Source organism: Apium graveolens, chromosome 4 (assembly GCF_009905375.1).
Source record: "Apium graveolens cultivar Ventura chromosome 4, ASM990537v1, whole genome shotgun sequence".
Classification (NCBI taxonomy): domain Eukaryota; kingdom Viridiplantae; phylum Streptophyta; class Magnoliopsida; order Apiales; family Apiaceae; genus Apium; species Apium graveolens.
Window position 1 is genome coordinate 259,072,201 of NC_133650.1, and position 19,656 is coordinate 259,091,856.

At 33.1% G+C, this 19,656-nt stretch overlaps 1 protein-coding gene across 1 annotated transcript; it reads left to right on the forward strand.

Annotated features, from left to right (window-relative positions):
- Positions 1-12,773: 12,773 nt before the first annotated feature.
- On the forward strand, positions 12,774-13,783 carry LOC141717115 (uncharacterized). The gene is made up of 2 exons (XM_074519227.1): positions 12,774-12,987; positions 13,086-13,783. The coding sequence occupies exons 1-2, from the start codon at positions 12,858-12,860 to the stop codon at positions 13,583-13,585; spliced, it is 630 nt and encodes a 209-aa protein (XP_074375328.1). The 5' UTR covers positions 12,774-12,857; the 3' UTR covers positions 13,586-13,783.
- The last annotated feature ends 5,873 nt before the right edge of the window (positions 13,784-19,656 follow it).

Genomic DNA, 19,656 nt, shown 5'->3' on the forward strand with positions numbered 1-19,656 from the left:
AGTCCCATATCTCATCAGAAATGGCAGTGACGTGTCATTCCTGCTGCCATGCTTCACAGTTCAGCTCCATGTTAAATGTTTCATAGTTCAAAAACATATTGTAATTGACCATGGTGTTTTTGATATAAAGATTATGAAGGTGAGTTTGTGATAAACGATTTGATGTGAAGGCTGATGTGAAGTGGTTGTTTATATAGGCAAGAGAATGCCAGGAGACGCAAAGAAATTTAATGCTGACAGGTAGAATTAATTCTACCTCGTCTCCCCAGACTTGGAAAAAGAAAAACAGTCATTGGAAAGGTAAAACATGGTTTAATGCGCACAAGTAGCAAGTAAAAAATGACTGTGCATGTACGAGTACCACTATCCCTAAATATAGTGACTGTTAATCTTCCACTTCAACATATTCTGGTTTAAATTGAGACTGTTTTTAAATTTTATCCACAAATAAGTCAAGTAAAGAATCAAAATTTAATATCAGAACTTAGACTTATATCATAACTTAACGGTCATCAGAACATGATTTCTTAACTTGAAAAATGAATGCCTATCTTAGTAAGTCCTCACACAAATTCTGATATAGATTCTTCAGAACTTAATCAGCAGAACGTGCAATCAGAACTTGTCCTCAGAATTTGTGCAATGTGACACAATAACTGTTCATCTAAAACAACATAGATCGCCACAGTAATTTTCATCATTCATATGGAGTGTTTAGTGTGTGCATTAAGCTAAATATCAGACAAAGAGTAAAGTCTGATTCACTTCAGTACATCTTAGAAATAAGGCATAACTAAAACTTTACTAAAAACCTGTCATTATTCTGAAACCTACTATTGAATGAGTTCATGCTTGAGTCCACCTCAACTATTTTGTGCTAATTTTGTGCATCTTTTTAAATTCCATTTTACAGTGGCTTCTCAGTGTAAGTGAGTCACGACTGCTTATCAGAATTTATGCTATTATCAGAGTATTTCTCCAGTAATCATAGAGTGTGAAAAGTCACCAAGAAAATATTTTGCTTTTCTGATGCATATTTACTTAATACCAGCAATGCACTTGGGTCGTTCCTTCCACATTTGTACTCTAGATCTCAAAGGAGTAACTGCATTTTATTCCTTGATTCTTTTTCTTTTGATAAGTGAGGTTTATCAGCACTTAGTACATCCAAACAGATTTACTAGCATCAGAACTCAACAGATGAGAAGCAATATTCTAGTTTGTGACTTAGTAATAAGATAGAAAAAGTAAACTCAACTAAGCTCAATATCAGAATTTGCTTGTGTTAATGGATTTCCACAGAAATAATTACTTCTAACATGGGATCCCTTGTTTATTGAAGACTACTAGGACAACATCTAGCACAGGTATCCTCATAGGATAGAATAGTTACATAAACAGACATATCATTTTCAGAGTTTAGAAAGTTACATCAGACGACAGTCAGTACTTAAGCAAATTTTCAATTAAGCACAAAATACACAAAGAGAGTAAATTCTGTAAATACTGATCATAAAGTCTGATGCATCAGATCAAAAACTAAGCAGATTTAGAGAAAGAACCTGAAACCATTCCAAGTTCATTTACCAATCTTGTAAAAGTAGCTTCACACAATGGTTTTGTGAAGATATCTGCTAGTTGTTGATCTGTTGGAACAAAGTGCAATTCCACTGTACCTTCATCCACATGTTCCCTGATGAAGTGGTACCTGATGCTGATGTGCTTTGTCATAGAGTGTTGAACTGGATTACCTGTCATAGTAATAACACTTTGACTATCACAGTAAATAGGGATTTTGAAATATGTTAACCCATAATCCAGTAACTGATTCTTCATCCAAAGAATCTGTGCACAACAGCTTCCTGCAGCAATATACTCTGCTTCTGCAGTTGATATGGAAATTGACTTTTGTTTCTTGCTAAACCAAGAAACCAATCTGCCTCCAAGAAATTGGCAGCTTCCACTTGTGCTTTTCCTGTCAATTTTGCAACCTGCAAAATCTGCATCTGAGTAACCTATTAGTTTAAAATCTGATTATCTGGGATACCACAATCCCAGATCAGCTGCTCCTTTAAGATACTTGAAAATTCTTTTCACAACTGTTAAGTGAGGTTCTCTTGGATCTGCTTGAAATCTTGCACAAAGACAGGTAGCATACATGATATCAGGTCTACTAGAAGTTAGATAGAGTAGAGAGCCAATCATACCTCTGTAATAAGTAATATCTACTGATTTACCAGTATCCTTGTCCAGTTTTGTTGCAGTGGCCATGGGAGTGGATGCACTTGAACAATATTGCATTCCAAATTTCTTCAGCAAGTTTCTGGTGTACTTAGTTTGACAAATAAAAGTGCCTTCTTCATTCTGCTTGACTTGCAGGCCCATAAAATAGCTAAGTTCCCCCATCAAACTCATCTGATACCTTGACTGCATCAGTTTGACAAACTTTTTTCAAAGTCTGTCATTTATAGATCCAAAAATGATATCATCAACATAAATCTGGACCAGAAATAAGTCCTTTTCATGGATGAGGTAGAACAGTGTTTTGTCTATTGTTCCTCTGTTAAATCCACTTTCCAGAAGAAACTGAGCTAAAGTCTCATACCATGCTCTAGGAGCTTGCTTAAGTCCATAAAGTGCTTTATCTAGCCTGTAGACATAATCTGGATATTTGGAATCAACAAAGCCTGGAGGTTGTTCAACATATATTTCCTCCTCCAATTCTCCATTGAGAAAAACACTTTTCATATCCATTTGAAAGACAGTAAACTTTTTGTGAGCAGCATAAGCCAAGAATATCCTTATGGCTTCTAACCAAGCAATTGGTGCAAATGTTTCATCATAATCAATTCCCTCCTGTTGAGAATATCCTTTTGCAACCAACCTTGCCTTATTCCTTATAATTATGCCATCACTGTCAGTTTTGTTTCTGAATACCCACTTTGTACCAACAACAGATCTATTCTTTGGTCTTGGTACTAGGGTCCAGACTTTGTTTCTTTCAAATTCATTTAACTCTTCCTGCATTGCTTGCACCCAATCAGCATCTTGAAGAGCTTCTTCCACTTTCTTTGGCTCAGTCTGAGAAAGAAAAGAATTATAAAGACATTCATTTGAAGTACCTGTTCTAGTTCTGACACCTGATCAGGATTTCCAATTATCAAATCAGGTGTATGTGATTTAGTCCACTTTCTTGCAGATGGAAGGTTTTCTCTAGAACTGGATGCTCCTCCATGATCCATGCTGTCTTCATTTTCATTTTCTGATGCTCCCCCTGAAACTATGCTCTCTGAGTTGGATTCTTCAGAATTTAGATTTTCAGTACTATCAGAACTTGGCTTATCAGAATTTGATGAATCAGAACTTGAAGAGCCAGATGTATGTTCTGATGCTTCTTGTGATGTGGTAAGATCTTGAGTATGCTCCCCCTGCATATGTGCATCTTCCTTTGGCTTAGTCACCACAGTTTCATTAACATCAGAGTTTAATCCATCAGAGTTTGCAGTATCAGGACTTAGATTGTCAGGATTTTCAGTATCAGAATTTGAGTCTTCATTTTCAAATCTCAGCTGATCATGATCAATAAAATCTTCTAGTCCAGTAATTTTCTTGTCATCAAAAGAGACATTGATAGATTCCATGACCACTCTTGTTCTCAAATTATAGACTCTGAAGGCTTTTGTGGAAAGTGGATATCCAACAAAGATTCCTTCATCAGCTTTTAGATCAAATTTGGATAGCTATTCAGGATGAGTCTTGAGAACAAAACACTTGCATCCAAATACATGAAAATACTTCAGATTTGGCTTCTTTTTCTTCACCATCTCATATGGTGTCTTTCCTTGCTTGTTAATGAGTGTTGCATTTTGTGTAAAATAAGCAGTCTGCACAACTTTAGCCCAGAAATAGGTTGGAAGCTTTGCTTCTTTAAGCATTGTACGTGCAGCTTCAATGAGAGTTCTATTCTTCCTTTCAACAACTCCATTTTGCTGTGGAGTTCCAGGAGCAGGGAATTCCTGCTTAATTTCATGGTTTTTGCAGAACTCTTCCATTATCAAATTCTTGAACTCAGTGCCATTATCACTCCTTATTGTCTTCACAGAATCTTTGACCAATTTTTAAGTTGTTTGACATGATCAATCAAGATAGATGCAGTTTCACTTTTTGTGTGCAAGAAATACACCCATGTGTATCTGGTGAACTCATCCACTATGACCATAGCATATTTCTTCTTTGCAATAGACATGACATTTACTGGACCAAATAGATCAACATGTAGAAGGTGATAAGGCTCAAGAATTGATGATTCAGTCTTGCTCTTGAATGAAGATTTTCTTTGTTTGGCCTTCTAACAAGAATCACAAAGGCCATCAGGAGCAAATACTGACTTTGGCAGTCCTCTCACAAGATCTTTCTTGACCAACTCATTTATATTGTTGAAATTTAAATGAGAGAGTTTCTTGTGCCAATTCCAGCTTTCTTCAATTGATGCTCTACTCATCAGACAGATTGCAGAACCATCAGTACTTGTTGAAAGCTTAGCTTCATAAATATTACCACGCCTGTATCCTTTCAGAACAACTTTGCCTTTAGATTTACTCACAACTTCACAGTGTTCTTCAAAGAAATCAACATGATAACCTTTGTCACAGATTTGACTTATACTCAACAGATTGTGTTTAAGTCCTGAGACCAGAGCTACTTCTTTATGATGACATTCCCAAGATTGATATTGCCATATCCCAAAGTTTTTCCAATGTTGCCATCTCCATAAGAAACACTTGGGCCAGCTTTCTCCACAAAGTCTGATAGCAGGGCTTTATTTCCAGTCATATGTCCTGAACATCCACTGTCCAAAACTAGGATATTTTTCCTGTTGTCCTGCAATCACAAAGACCACTAATGATTAGTTTTAAGGACCCAGACTTGCTTGGATCCTTTGGCCTGGTCAAGTTTGTTAACATTTGTAGCGCATTTAACATTAGAGTTTATGTTAACATTTTTCTTATCAGAACTTACACTATCAGACTTTGAATCAGAATTTACACTAGAAGGAACAATGGAAACTTTCTTTAAAGAAGGTTTTATTTGATAATAATCATAGTATAAACTATGATATTCCTTACAAGTATAAATGGAATGTCATAAACTACCACAATGAAAATAAGGATTTTGTGGCTTATATCTAAAAGACTGACTCTTAACTCCTGACTTTGAAGGTAAGGAGTTTATGTTCTTATTCTTCCTGCAAAAAGAGGCCAGATGATTAGAACTTCCACAGTTATGATACATTTTCCTAGGAGCTTTAGGAACAGGCTTATAATCATTGCTTTTATTCACACCTTCCTTTCCATTCCTATTTTTCCTAGGTGATTTTGCCTTGTTTGCGTTCTTAACATCTTTCAGCTTATGCTTAAGCTGCTTCTTAGTCATTAAACCTATGTTTACTTCAACTGTCTTTTCCTGTTTAAGTTTGTCAGAAGTTAATCCCTCTTTAACTTCTGATTTCTCATTATCAGACTTTACATTTACAAACTTAACAGGTTTTAACTTTGGCTTTTGCTTAACAACAGGCTTAATTTCTACAGTTAATTTATCATTCTTATCCTCTCCATAACCTAAGCCCTCTTTCCAATTTTCACTACTTAGCAAATTTTGAGTTGTTCTGCCAGAGTTAGTCCAAGTCCTGATAATCTCTCTTTCCTTTTCTAAGTCAGTTTTTAGAGATTCATTCATTTTTAGCACTTCATCCCTAACATAAAAAGCATCATCTCTATCCTTCTGAGTTTGATGGAACATAACTAACTCTGTTTCTAAGAAATCATTTCTTTTCTTAAAAGCAAGATTTTCAGAAGTTAATCTTTCACATGTTAAAGTTTGATCTCTATAACTAACAAACATGGTTTTAAGATATCTTCTCAACTCATTAATATCATCAGTATGAAAAGCATAAGTAGTCTGAGGTACCTTTGATTCAGCAGCTTCAAAACTGCTTTCAGCACTTGTTTTATCAGCATTTGCCATCAAAGCATAATTCTCCTCACTTTCAGAGTCTGAGGTGTCTGTCCAGCTTTTCTTCTTTGTGACAAGAGCCTTGCCTTTGTCACCCTTCACTTTCTTGCAATCAGGAGATATGTGGCCTTTCTCACCACAGTTATAGCATTTGACATTGGTATAATCTCCTCTATCAGATTTTCCTCCTCTGCCCTCAGATCTTCTGAAATTCTTCTTATCAGAACTTGTGCTTTTTCTGGAAAACTTCTTTCCCTTCCTGAACTTCCTGTATGCAATCTTTGTGATCCCTTTCACCATAAGAGCACACAGCTTCATCATCTCCTCATCAGCATCAGTCTCAGGCAAGCTTTCAGAATCCGAGTCATCATCACTTTCAGAACTTGATGACTCAGTATCAGACTTTGTGAAAAGAGCTTTATCCTTGTCTTTTCTTGAGGTAGCTGCCTTGGGGGATTCTTCTTCAGCCTTAAGAGCAACTGTCTTTGACTTTCCTCCTTTCCTCTTGCTTCTTTGTTCCATCTCAAGTTCATGAGTCTTGAACATTCCATAAATTTCATCAAGAGTTGTTTCATCAAGATTGTAGTTGTCTCTTATTGTTGTTGCCTTCAAATCCCAGCATTCAGGAAGAGCTAACATGAATTTAAGGTTTGAATCTTCAAGATCATACTCCTTATTAACCAGTGACAAATCATTCAAGAGTTTGACAAATCTATCATATAAATCAGTCAATGACTCATTAGCCTTTGAGTCAAAGTGTTCATACTCTTGAGTGAGTATTGTCTTCCTGTTCTTCTTAATTGTATCAGTTCCCTGACACCTTGTTTCCAGAGCATCCCATATCTCCTTTGCAGTCTTGCAGTTAATTACCCTGTTTGACATTACATTATCAATGGCACTATGCAGTAAGTGTCGTACCTTAGCATCCTTAGCAATTGATGCGATATCTTCAGCAGTATAATCACTCTTCTCCTTTGGTACAGTCTTTGCTACTTCACCTGCAACTGCAACAGCGAGCTTGGTTGGTTTGTGAGGTCCTTCCTTGATTCTATCAAGATATTCTGGATCTGTAGCTTCTAGAAACATGGTCATCCTCACCTTCCATATGGTATATTCAGATGGTCTCAGTATGGGAACTCTGATGGTCTCCTACCGACTTTGAATTTGTGTCTTTGGAGATTCTTCAGTTTTATTAGGCTTAGTTAGAGTTTCTGTGTCAGACATGATTGTGTTTGGATCTTAAACTATATGTGCGTTAACAGATAGGCTCTGATACCACTTGTTAGGTCACACACACACACTGTAGAGGGGGTGAATACAGTGTAAAGTACAATCAAATCGAACTTTAATAACTTAAGTAACAGAAAACAAACTTTATTGAAACAATAAACTCTGTTACAGTATGGAACTGTTACCTCTCAGTGATGAACAAATATCACGAGAGCTTCTAGGGTTACAATTAATAATCTTCTAGAATATGATAACACTTATAGTGTAAACCCTATGTATGTGTTTATATACTACACAGTTACAAGATAATCGCTAATTGATATGGAATATAATTCTGCTTCCTAAAATATATCAATCAGATATCTTTTCTTCCAAGTATTCTATTCTTCATAGAATTCCTTCTTCATGCATATCTCTTCTTATGTTTATCTCGATCTTCTTTCCTTTAATCAGCTATTGTCCTTATCTGAACATCCTTCAGTACTTAAGTTCTGATATCCATCTTCTGATGATTATCTCCTGATAATATAAGTACTGATATCCTTAAGTCCTGACTTCCAGTAAGTACTGATTTATCCTGTTTAAGTAAGATCTGAAAACTAAACATAAATCATATTAGCCATGACATTATCAAATATATCTAACAGACACAGATGATGAAGATGACAGTCAAAAATATGGAAACTATGCTCTCATGGCCTTGGAGAAAGAAAAAACATTTGTATCAAAGTCTGATGTACCTATTCTAACTACCATTAATTTGAATGCCTCACAATATAAGGAAAATGTTGAAAAGATGAGTATGAAAATATTTCACATTCACACAAGCATGGTGGTTGCAACTAAGGAAATGAATAGACTATCAAACGTGAATGAGAAACTGGAAATTGAGAAACAAAAACTAGAGTTGCAGCTTGTGAGCCTAAAATCAGTTAGGCAAGAAACTATATATCTTAAAAATAAGTTGAAATATGTAGAGGAGATAGAGGCTGTACCGAGAGATAAAATTGAGAAAAATGAAGTTAAACTTAAGTCATTTAAAAATGCTTCTCAACTAGTTGGCCAATATCATGAAAAAACAAACCCTGTGCTAACATTAGCAATTGGTCTGGACTATGAGGCTGGTTCATCTCAGAAGAAAAGTCAAGTTGACAAAGGCAAAAAAAGTTTGAACAAGGAGGTTCCTGATGTGCTTCAAAAGGTGAATGCACCCTTGTTCAAAGCCTGTGAGGTGAACTTCAGTGAAGAAGAGCTCATCATCAAGCAAGAAATCTTGTATTCTCTCAAGAGAAAAAGATAAATTCTTATTATTCTAGAACACAAATTTATAGCACAACCAATTTGATTTTAATATAAATCAAGTGAGTTTTGATAATTTTGTTTTTGTCTTTACAATTATTTAATTATCACTATAATTATTTAGTTTGTCGAGTTCAAGCAGTCAAACACTCAACTTGTTTATCTTGAAAACATTCAAACATAGTTTTTAAGTAAGTAAAATCAAGAAACACATTCACCCCCCCTCTGTGTATATTTCATACCTAATACTCATCTCACAAGAATAATAATTGTCCAATCAAGAAGAATGGTGCATCAGTTGATGAAAAAGTTGAATTGAGGAGAGTTGAGCAAGGAGATGCAACAATGCCCGACCAGAACACAACTTCTGCTGGTAATAAAAAAGCCCCAAAAGAGTTGAAAAGACAGAAGCTCCAGATTAGAAGGCAAAAAATAAGAAACCGTCCAAAAAACATTCAAGGTAATGGAAAAGTTATTGACAAAGAAGGACAACAAAATCTAGGGAATACCTAGATAATTTCAATGATAATGTAGGGGAATAAAAGGAAAAAGGGGTAGGTCAGAGGCCATTCAAGGTGCCTACAAAAAACATGTTTTTTGTTAATGAGGTAGGTGATGTTGTGGAAAAGGAAGGCAAATATCCAATTAATTTCCAAGAGAACCTATTGGGGCCAGTCTTTTACTTTAAGACTTGTCTATTCTGCTTACTTTTGTATGGCTACTATAATATTTGGACTTGACCTTATCCTTGTGGCATGGAATCTTGATGTTTTAATTTATTCTTATGTCATCTTTTATGTAAATATTCTTTACTTTGCGCATGTTTTACCTTGCTTGCGTACATGACAACTATATAGACACTCACACACTAAAAAACTCATAATACACAATGGTAATTCTCATTGAAGACACCTATCAACCAACTACATTTACATTAAAAAGAACCACCACCAACAATGCATTCATTCACTTCATCTTCCTATATACAACCAACTACATCAATATTACATTTATCTACCTAACAAACAACATTATAAAGATTGTTGCAACATCAACAAACACACACACTATTAAATTACTTCTAAGCCTTTTTATCTGAGCTTCGAGACCCTGTTTGTCTCATTTACTTATATCTTCTCACCATTGACCATTCTTTTTTTTTTCTACAGTTTCTTCCAGATTTTCTTCAACAAGCTTCAATTTTTCCTCCAAATATATCCTTTTGTGATTCAAATGAGTGACTACATCATAAGCCATACTATTAAATCCTTCATCAATCCACTCAAAGAAGTGGCAGCCTTGGACCTCCTAACTTAATAGCAACAAATCAAATATAGTACAAATTATTGAATATAATTTTATTAAACAAGACATAAACAAGAATATAGATACCTTAGGTTTTGAACATGTGTAAAACCTTCACTCTGAATTTTTTAGTCTCCAAGAAGTACTAACCCTTCCTAATCTCCCATAAAAACATAGTTTATAAGAGTTATTTTTCATTAATTAATTCGAGGTGCTACCACACATTTTTTGTGTTAAGGCTTTCACTCATCATTGGCAGCTTCTTAGCATTTAATGAATTATACTAATTCCACCTACTCCCACTATTTGATTTTTGGTGTAAAAACCCTAGATATTAGAGAGAGTAAAGTTTTGCGGTTGATTCTATTTATACACATGTGTATCATGTTATAGCCGTTACAATCCACGTAACACAACAAAGATCTCTTGTTTACACTGTGTCAAACATGTTATTACCACTTAGATTCGTGTGCAAGGTCAATTGGTTAATGTAACGACATTGTCATTATCTACTATTAGAATGGTACATTAGAGACCCTGATAAGAATAATCAAGATTTTGATACCAGACCCTCACTTTAGTAAACAAATCGATATTTAACCCGCGATATATATGTATATTAAAATTTTTAAAAATCAATTGTAAAAACTTTAAAAAAAATTTGTTAAAAAACGGTGCATCACACATGAGATAAATTAGTATTTAATAAGTGTGAGGGACTTCTTATTCAAAAATTTGGTCCCCTACGGCCAAAATAATCTAAATCGTTGATATGATTTTTTCAAAAATAGACAATCAAAATTATATCTTATTAGATAAATAACTTATTACTTCAAAGGTAGACCAATTAAAAAAAGGATACCAGTACGTCAAAAAAATTTCAACTGTTGATATGATATTTTAAAAAGAATAAATCTCAAATGTTATCATCAAAATAAAGTTTGACACTACTCAGCTGTATTAAAATAATATCTATTTTGTATTACAATACTATATTATTAGAATTATTAATAATTACAAAAATAAAAATAAGACCTCTAAATTTAATTGAAAAAATTCATAACACAATCATAAATAAAAAATAGTTGCAGTGTTCTACTACTTTTGAAACACCATAATAGAATACATCGTCGTAATACAATTATAAATAGAATATGATTAGAGGTTCAATCAATCATAAATATAAATAACTATCTATATTATTCTACTATTATTCAAATATAATAATATGCATGATACAGTGATACAAATTTAGATAGAATATGATTATAGAGAAGAGTTTTGTGAAATCACTATTTTATCAAAGACCTCGGAGACCACGTATGTTCTACAATCAAAACACTATAAAAATTATATTTTGTGAAGTATATTCTACGAATATCATTAATTCATGAAAATTGTTGAAGATCCTTTAAATTTAATAAGCAGGACGTGTATGTTATGCAAGTTGTACAAATGTTCTGCAAAGTAAGCATGTTTCGTAGAATAAAATATTTTGTAATGTTCTGCATGTATTACATTTATGAATATGATATTCAAGATTTTGAATAAAATAATGATCTTGTAGAGCATGATTCGCAAAGTAACACATTTTGCAATATTTTTTTTGCAATATTTTAATTATAGAACATAAGTGGTATCCAATGTGTAGAAGAAAAAGATGGTCTCCATGGAACTTAATAGATATTTTATTATATACATATAGCTATATAAAATATATCTATATTATATTATAATAATCGGAATGTGGTATAATTTGGTTCAACGGATATCCCTTAATTTTGGTTATTAAAATAAATAAATAAATAGTGTTATATATGGTTAAACTACGAAATTGTTAAACTATTAGATAAAGTCTACTTATCCTACTAAACTACAACTACAACATATCCTATTATTAAAAAAAATAAATAAATAGTGTTATATATATGTTAAACTACTAAATTGTTAAACCATTAGACAAAATCTATTTATTTTGCTAAAGTTATTCCATTATTTTTGTTATAAATTTATAATTATTATATATTTACAAAAATATTTTAAAAATTAGAATATAACGGGATAAATAAATTTTTTAAATATTAACGGAAACCGTGCATCGCGCAATATCTAAGCTAGTAATATACAAGCCATAAACGATTTACAAAATTTATGACCATAAATGTGAGTGACCCTGATTTTCCCTAGTTAATTTTGAGTAGTAAATATGATTTTGTACAAAAATATACTTCATGTTTAAGAGCTATTATTTTATTTAAATTTAATGGATATTTGGAAGTTTAAATAATTAAAAGTCCATTCATATTTAAAAAGGATAAGTTTAATCAAATTTCAATATATTAATTAAATTATTTTTAATAGGTGACCGGTAGCAAAATAACTCTTTTTTTTTATTCCTGGTAATCATTACCTAACACAACATAAATAATATTTAATGCAAACTCAAACTTCACAATTTTAAAAACATGCTCTCTGCTATTTATCACATGAGTTGGAATTTTATATTCCCTTTATTTTGATTTTATTTTTTCGGAGAAAATAAAACCTAAGAATATTTCTAACTCAACCACGGAGGAACCAGAGGGGACTGAACGGAGTCCTGATCCCAACCTACGGTAAAAAAATATCAAAAATTTTAGTGTAAAATTTTAAAAAAATAAAATATAATTTAATTCAGCTCACCCGAATATTATTAGACCCCCCTAAACTATATTTTTATTTCCGCTCCTAAGTCAATGTTTTTTTTTGAAAATATAGATATTGCACATATATTATTTACTTCAAATAAAAAAAAAATCCGAATATCCATCTTTTTGGCAAGAAATATTTGTAATCAATCAATTCCTTTATATAAAAACCCAATTAAAATCTAAACCGTTGGATCAAATAACATAGCCGTTAATACGCTCCTTTCTCTTCACATGTTTCAAATTTAAACGGCACTCTCACAATAAGACCCCTCAAAACCAAGCAAATAGACAAAGATTTTCTCTCTTTAATCAAACAAACTCATGTCGAGAATGATGAAATCTGATCGTAAGCCTCCTCTCGGAAGATCTCCGATACGCCTTCGCTCTCGTCGTAATCTCGGCCAATCCAGTTCAAACATTCCTCTCCCACCAGCAGCGCAAACTCCCACAGGTAAATCAATTTCTTGTACCCTTTCTTGAATTTTTTTTTTTCGAATTTTTTTTTTCTTGAATTTTTCTTCAATTGTTGAATGGTTTTATGTTGTGTAGTGAAACCCCAGTTAACGAAACGGACCTGGGATGCGGAAGAGCTGGAAGTTCGACCCGAGTACAACACGATTTCTTGCGAATTGAGGGCTTTAGCCAAGATGGTTCAAGGAGGATATAAAGATGCTGAGATGGAAGATTCTGCGAATGTTAAGAGGAGTCCAATTTTTGAAAGAGGGAGGTTTTATGAGGAGTATTCTGCAAGGAGAAACGAGAGGCTGAGGCGAAAGAAAGGGGGATTCGAAGAAAAGAAGGCTCCTGCTTATGATCTTGGTGTGAGGGTTAGTTCCGCCAAGAAGACGGATACTAAGAAAGTTGGGAGTGTCAGGAAAACAGTGCCTGCTACTCCGGTGACAGCAGCACGGGGCCAGATGTCGAGGTATTCGTTGAGAAGCAGTAGCTGTAAGGAGAACAATAAGCCTCCTGTGGTGCCTGTGAGGTACGATAAGTCTGTGGGCTTGAGTGAGAGGAAAGTTGGATTGAGAAGGGCTAGGATGATATGAAATGTTTGATTTTATTTGGGGGTAAATTGAAGTTTATTTTCCCAGGGGTAATGTAATATTTTAGTGGTTTGTTTGGTGGTTAATTGGTTGTGTTCTGTGGGAATATGAATGTTGGTAGAAAAGTTTATTAGAGTGAAGAACCATATTTTGTTTTTCTTGAACACTAATTTGGTCTTAAATTGAGGGTGATTGACAATCTCTTGTTGATTTTTTTCTTTACGCTCTTTATATCTTCTAACTTCGTGATTATCAGTTTGAGGATTGTGTGTTTTTGCTCATGGTGAAATGACAAGAACTATGGTTTCTGTAGGATGAATCTTCATGTTCTTACAGTTACAAGTATTGTAGTTTAAATTAATCAATTTTCTGATGTAGTAAAAAGTGGTATGTTACATGTAGTCTATCTGAAACATTTTTTCAGAAGTGTTTATCGAAATTCATTTACAAACCAAGCACGGCCGTATCTTTAGGTATGTCTTATGCTACTTAATTGATGTCACAATTTTCTTTTGCACCAGAACACAATTTCTAGCACCCTGCCTTTAGTCTCCTTCGGTGTTCTCCAAATGGTCGATGGAACAACTTTTATCTGCACCGGACAAAACCATAACTTTCAACAGACCCTCTCATTCTCAGGGTCTCCATCCAAGTATGTCTTCAAAATGATCAATGGAACAACTCCATTCACATATAACCATGATTTTCAGCACCTTCTTGAGTATTGTGGGTTCTCTCAGTGTATGTCCTGAATTGATAAATGAAACTGTGTTTTGCACCAGAGAACACCATAATATATAGAACCCCCTCAATCTCTCTAAGAATATATGTTTATAAGCAGTCAATTGAACAACTATGTGTCGCCCAAGAGAAAACCATATTTTCCAGTTCCCTGTCGTTAACATTAGTGACTTCACAACCTCATTCTCCTCATAATTATGGCTTTGGAAAATTTTGTGTATACACGGAGTTTAAATTACTGACAGTTATCTGAAACTTCAGTAGTTTCCACTGCAAGCTTGGTGCAGAACATAGTGTGATTGTTCCCTCTCTTTTATCTTAGATTGTGAGTCCCATATACCCATCTAATTCATCCTGAAATGAACTCTATAAACAACAAAAAAGAAATATATTGTCCTTTCATGTGTGTTATGAACCAAGCGTACGGTCATAGCATTACTAGGCACCTCCATCTGGACATTATTGATCCTAAGAGTAATAGTACAAACTGACAGTGACAACAAGTTTAAAATCAGACTTAAAAACTAAACTAAAGTATGTTAATTTAATTATACATAAATTACGAAAATACAAAATCTGCATAAAGAAACCTTAAATAATCATACAAGGTGATGGCAGCTGTTACGGTCAAATTTCTGATATATTTTCAATCCAAATGTAACTACATAGCTGCAAAGTAGAAAACACTGAAATATTAATTTGCACTTTGGCAATGTTTACAATAACTATTACAAAACATCTCAATCAAAAAGCTATTAGATCAATTTCACAAGGTTAACAATGCGATTTATTATCTCTGGATTAGGATGAGGGTGACAGATGAATATGATTGGAGGCTGGAGCAGTAGTTCTTGGTATATATTGTTGGAAACTTTCGAGCAGAAGTAAATGCTCACTCATTTCAAGTTGTAACCAAAAGATATTCGAAACACTTCAAATTCTACACTACTTCTGATACCTTAAGCTCTGGACAACCATACACTCTGTCAACAGAAGTGACAGTAAACCTAAATACTGAAATGTCATAAATCCATTGCAACAATTAATAAGCAAATAAACAACAAAAGAACATGTTCTTTTTTGAATATTTAGATATCATAATTATCTATTCAATATGGTACCCTTTCATTATCTTCATCTGGACAAGAATCCCTTACTAACACGAGCTTATAATGTCCTCAAGCACAAAGTTTTGGCATAAGAGTGCTAGGTAACAAAAAGTCAGTGTTATGGTTACTGTATCAAAACGAACCTGCTAGGTCTGAAACACCAGGCAAAAGCAGGGTATCTGCACCAGGTCAATTTGCACATAAGATACCATCCATGCTCAGTGCTCACCTACACCTTTAACCTGCCAATTTCCAGTAACAATACATGCCCTTGCCCCCATCAGATTTCTAATTTCAGAAAGCTATGGAGTTAAAAACATCTTATATAGGAGTTGTAGGCAGATTAGAGGTACATGCAAGAAAAATACAGTGAAGGAGAAGAAGGAAGAGTAAGGATCTCCTGCCAATGCCAAACCAGTAGATCAACCCGGAACTTTGTACTCAAATGTAAATTTTACTTCAATTTCTTTACAGCTATTGTAAAAACCTGTACAATAAAAAATTTGCCCACATTACAACTTCATTATGTCATTACAAACGGATAGGATAACTTAAAAGAAATATAAAATTAAAAAATGGTGCCACTTGGTGACTTATTAAATGCAAATTTTATATTTGATCATTCAAAGGCTAGGCCCAAATGATCTCATTGCCAAGTCCACAAATGGTGCCACACTTGGTGACTTATTAAATGCAATTTTTTTTAACGGATATCTAATATATATACCCATGAGGCCATGACCAAATCATACTACACTTGTTGAGTTGCAGCAACTAACATTAATTTCTGAGATTTTCTAGTTTCCGATAAAACTGAATTGATTGATTGATACAATTCTGCTACTGCAAATCACCATTCAATTGAAATTTAATTAGTTCCCAGGATCAACCATTTATCTTGGGCTAGAATTTTATGTAATATCCTTCCAGCTCCTCAAATTTTTTAGTTTGGAGGTTTGCAATTCGTGACAAACTTTCCCCTCACGCTAGGCTTGAATCCTGGATTTCAAGTTTGAATCCTGGATTTCAAGCCTGGACGCTTCATATCAACTTTGGCGCTTTATACATGAAAATGCCCAGGCTTTATACTGTTATAATGCACAACATAAAAATGTACCGTATGAAAAGACTGTATGAGAAATTGATGAATGATTCCATATACGCTAAGTATGTTCATTTAAAATAGTTTTTCTCGGTGATACACACCTTCTTTTGAAAACAATTCTTTTGTTGACTTATTATCCTGTAAATACTTTAATGGTATACCCAGCACCTAGGCTTGAGTTATGGTATTGCATCTCAATTCCAATTGGAAAAATTTAGGACATTCAATGGAGCCACCGCTTACGATGATCAGTCGTAAGACGGAAATTAGTAACATTTTCTACTAGTAGGAGGATGACTTCCAAACTCCTTCTTATCACCCTGGCCGCATACTGACTATGTGTCCCATATCGGGTATACACCCACTTCGCAGGTCCTTAGGTACACAAAGTACCGTCTCCCACGGTACTGACAGTCACCCCAATACACGAATTACTGGATCTCTACCCCTCCCTTGTCCTTTAAGAAATCCTACCATCTCTTAAGAACCCGAACCACATCGAAGTTCTCCAAGCGTTTTACTTGTTGATAGGCACATCTCATCTTATATATATATATATATATATATATATATACTTCCGAAAATTTTCGGAGGAAATACTAAGATAATGTGAGTTGACCGTTGTCAACAGATAAATAAATAAGGGGGAGTTTCTTTTGAAACTATTCTCAAATATTTAAAGTATGTCGAGATAATATTTTTCGACGGTCTGAAAATATTACTATGATTTTCTAGAAACTCTGAAAATATTTTAAATTAGGTTTTATGATTTTTAAATCGTATTAAATCATTTAATAAATATTTAATAATTAAATAATAATTATTAAATAATTAAACCTCAAATAATTATATTTTAAAAGATTAATTGAAATTATATTCCTCAACTAATTTATGTCTAAATAATTAAAATAATCTTTAATAATATAATGAATCGAGTTTGAAATAATAATCGTTGGAGAATACTTCTCCTATATTAAATGAATAATTGAAATAATATTCATTGTTCGAGTAATTAAATATAGTTAAGGGATTACAATCTTGAGAAATCGTTTCAAATAAATTTGAGGTATTCAATACTTCGCAAGTGGATATCGAGTCCCTTGGAATAAATATGTAATATCTGGGATATATCGTGTAGTTATTTTTGCTAATAAATAAATATTATGCATATTCAGTATTTATTCTGTGAATTATGTGTTAAGTGATATATGTATTTGGATGTTTAAAATTGATATAATTTGTGTATTTTAATTTTTATATTTCCAAAATAAAATATAGATAATTGTCATATCTTCCTAATTATTTTTATGTTGATTTGTGATTTTATAGGAAATTTATGGATTTAATAAATTCTTTTTCCGAGTATTTATAAACTATTTTATATAATCGGGAAGCAGCCGACTTCACCCGTTTTTACATTTTTATAACCTGAAATTCTTCCGAGAACTCCTTCTTAATCTAATTGCAATATTCCGAGCATTTTTCATGTTTTGACTTTTTCGATCCGAAGTACGGTTTGTCCTGTGCGGGTCCCAGCGTAATATTTTCGATACAAAATTCGTTTCGGTAAATCAATAAAACTCGTATTTTCGATAAACGAGATCTTTTTATTAAACTATTATAATTATCACCTCGTAATACGTGTAACCAGACGTTGATACCAAGACCGCAGTACAAATTGTACAGATTTGGATAATTATCCCGAAACCGGTACCGTTTTGGATCTGTTTTTATAAATAAACGTACTATTTTATATCCGGAATGATCCAACGGGATACTATTTTTCCGTAAATATTAATAGCCCTTACCGTAATTATTTCCGTACCGAAAATCATTTGCAAACCAGTAAAATCTTTATAAAACAGAGAAAATACTATATTTATATTTCGTTCTTTTGTAATCCAACTCAAATTCGGAGGTGTTATCGATATCGGATTTTGGCGTGCATATACTTAAAACCAAGTTATTGATTTGTACTTCCAGAATCATCCATCAGAATCACTGCAAAATCAAAGGTTAATTTCCCATAAACTGATTTATATTCGAATTTCTTGGAATTAAAATTTGGATTTTGAGTTCGAGCAACTGTTTGTATGATTTGATGATTGCATGTTATATCTCTTCTTTTCCTGATGATTTTGGTATGTCATATGATCAATTTGGAGTTCAATAACATGTTTAAATTAGGGTTTGATTCTCGAATTTTATAGTTAGGGTTTATACTCGTTTGAATGTTCTTGATTGAATTTGGGGGTATCTTATTTAGGGATTTGTAGACGTTCTAGAGGGGTGAGTTTTGTTCCCCTTAGAAATTTGCAATTGATTCATATATAGCTTGTTAATCAACGTTTCTCGTAGTGATCGTGGTTTTGATTTGAAAGTTCACCGGATTTTATATAAACTCGTTGGCGACGAGTTTTCCTCGGATTATTACGGTTGATTTATGGCTTGTTTGATGGATTTAATTGCATAAATAAGTTCCTGATGTCGTAATTTACAATTTCCCGTTATTCTTTCGTGTTTCTGGGCCGTTATTAAGTTTGCCGGAAAGCTTGAAGTCGCCGGCAATGGCGACGCCGACGACTGGTTGAAGATTGTGGTCAAACTACAGTTTGACCCCTGTAGTTTAATCAACCTTACAATTTAGTCCCTTTGCTTAAAAAAATTTTGAAAACGAGATTTCTATTTACAAAACTTTTGAAATTAGGATTTCTGTTTTAAATACTTTCAAAAATAGGATTTCTTTTTATAAAATGATTTTGAAAATAGTTTTAATTATTTTAAAATTTCAAAAATCATTTATTTTCATTCCAAAATTCGTTTTTAATTCAAAAATAAATCTAAATTACTTAATTAATTAATTTTAATTAATAATTATTAGATTAATTGATCAACTAATTTAAATATTAATTGATTAATTAGTTTAATTATTTATTAATTGACTTTAATTGATTATTTAATTTGATTTAATTATTTTAAATTGATTTAAAAATTTCAAAAAATAGTTTCGAGGTTTAAAATATTATTTTAAATTATTTTCAAGGCTGATAATTAATATAAAATTATTTTAGTGTCATATTTGAGTAATCAGACTCTGTTTATTACCCGAAATTGATCCA

Bases quoted from the DNA above. Each gene is read 5' to 3' on its own strand.
- LOC141717115 (XM_074519227.1), top strand. From the start codon at position 12,858: ATGTCGAGAATGATGAAATCTGATCGTAAGCCTCCTCTCGGAAGATCT. The intron at 12,988-13,085 runs GTAAATCAATTT...TATGTTGTGTAG, and splicing joins AGCAGCGCAAACTCCCACAG to TGAAACCCCAGTTAACGAAA.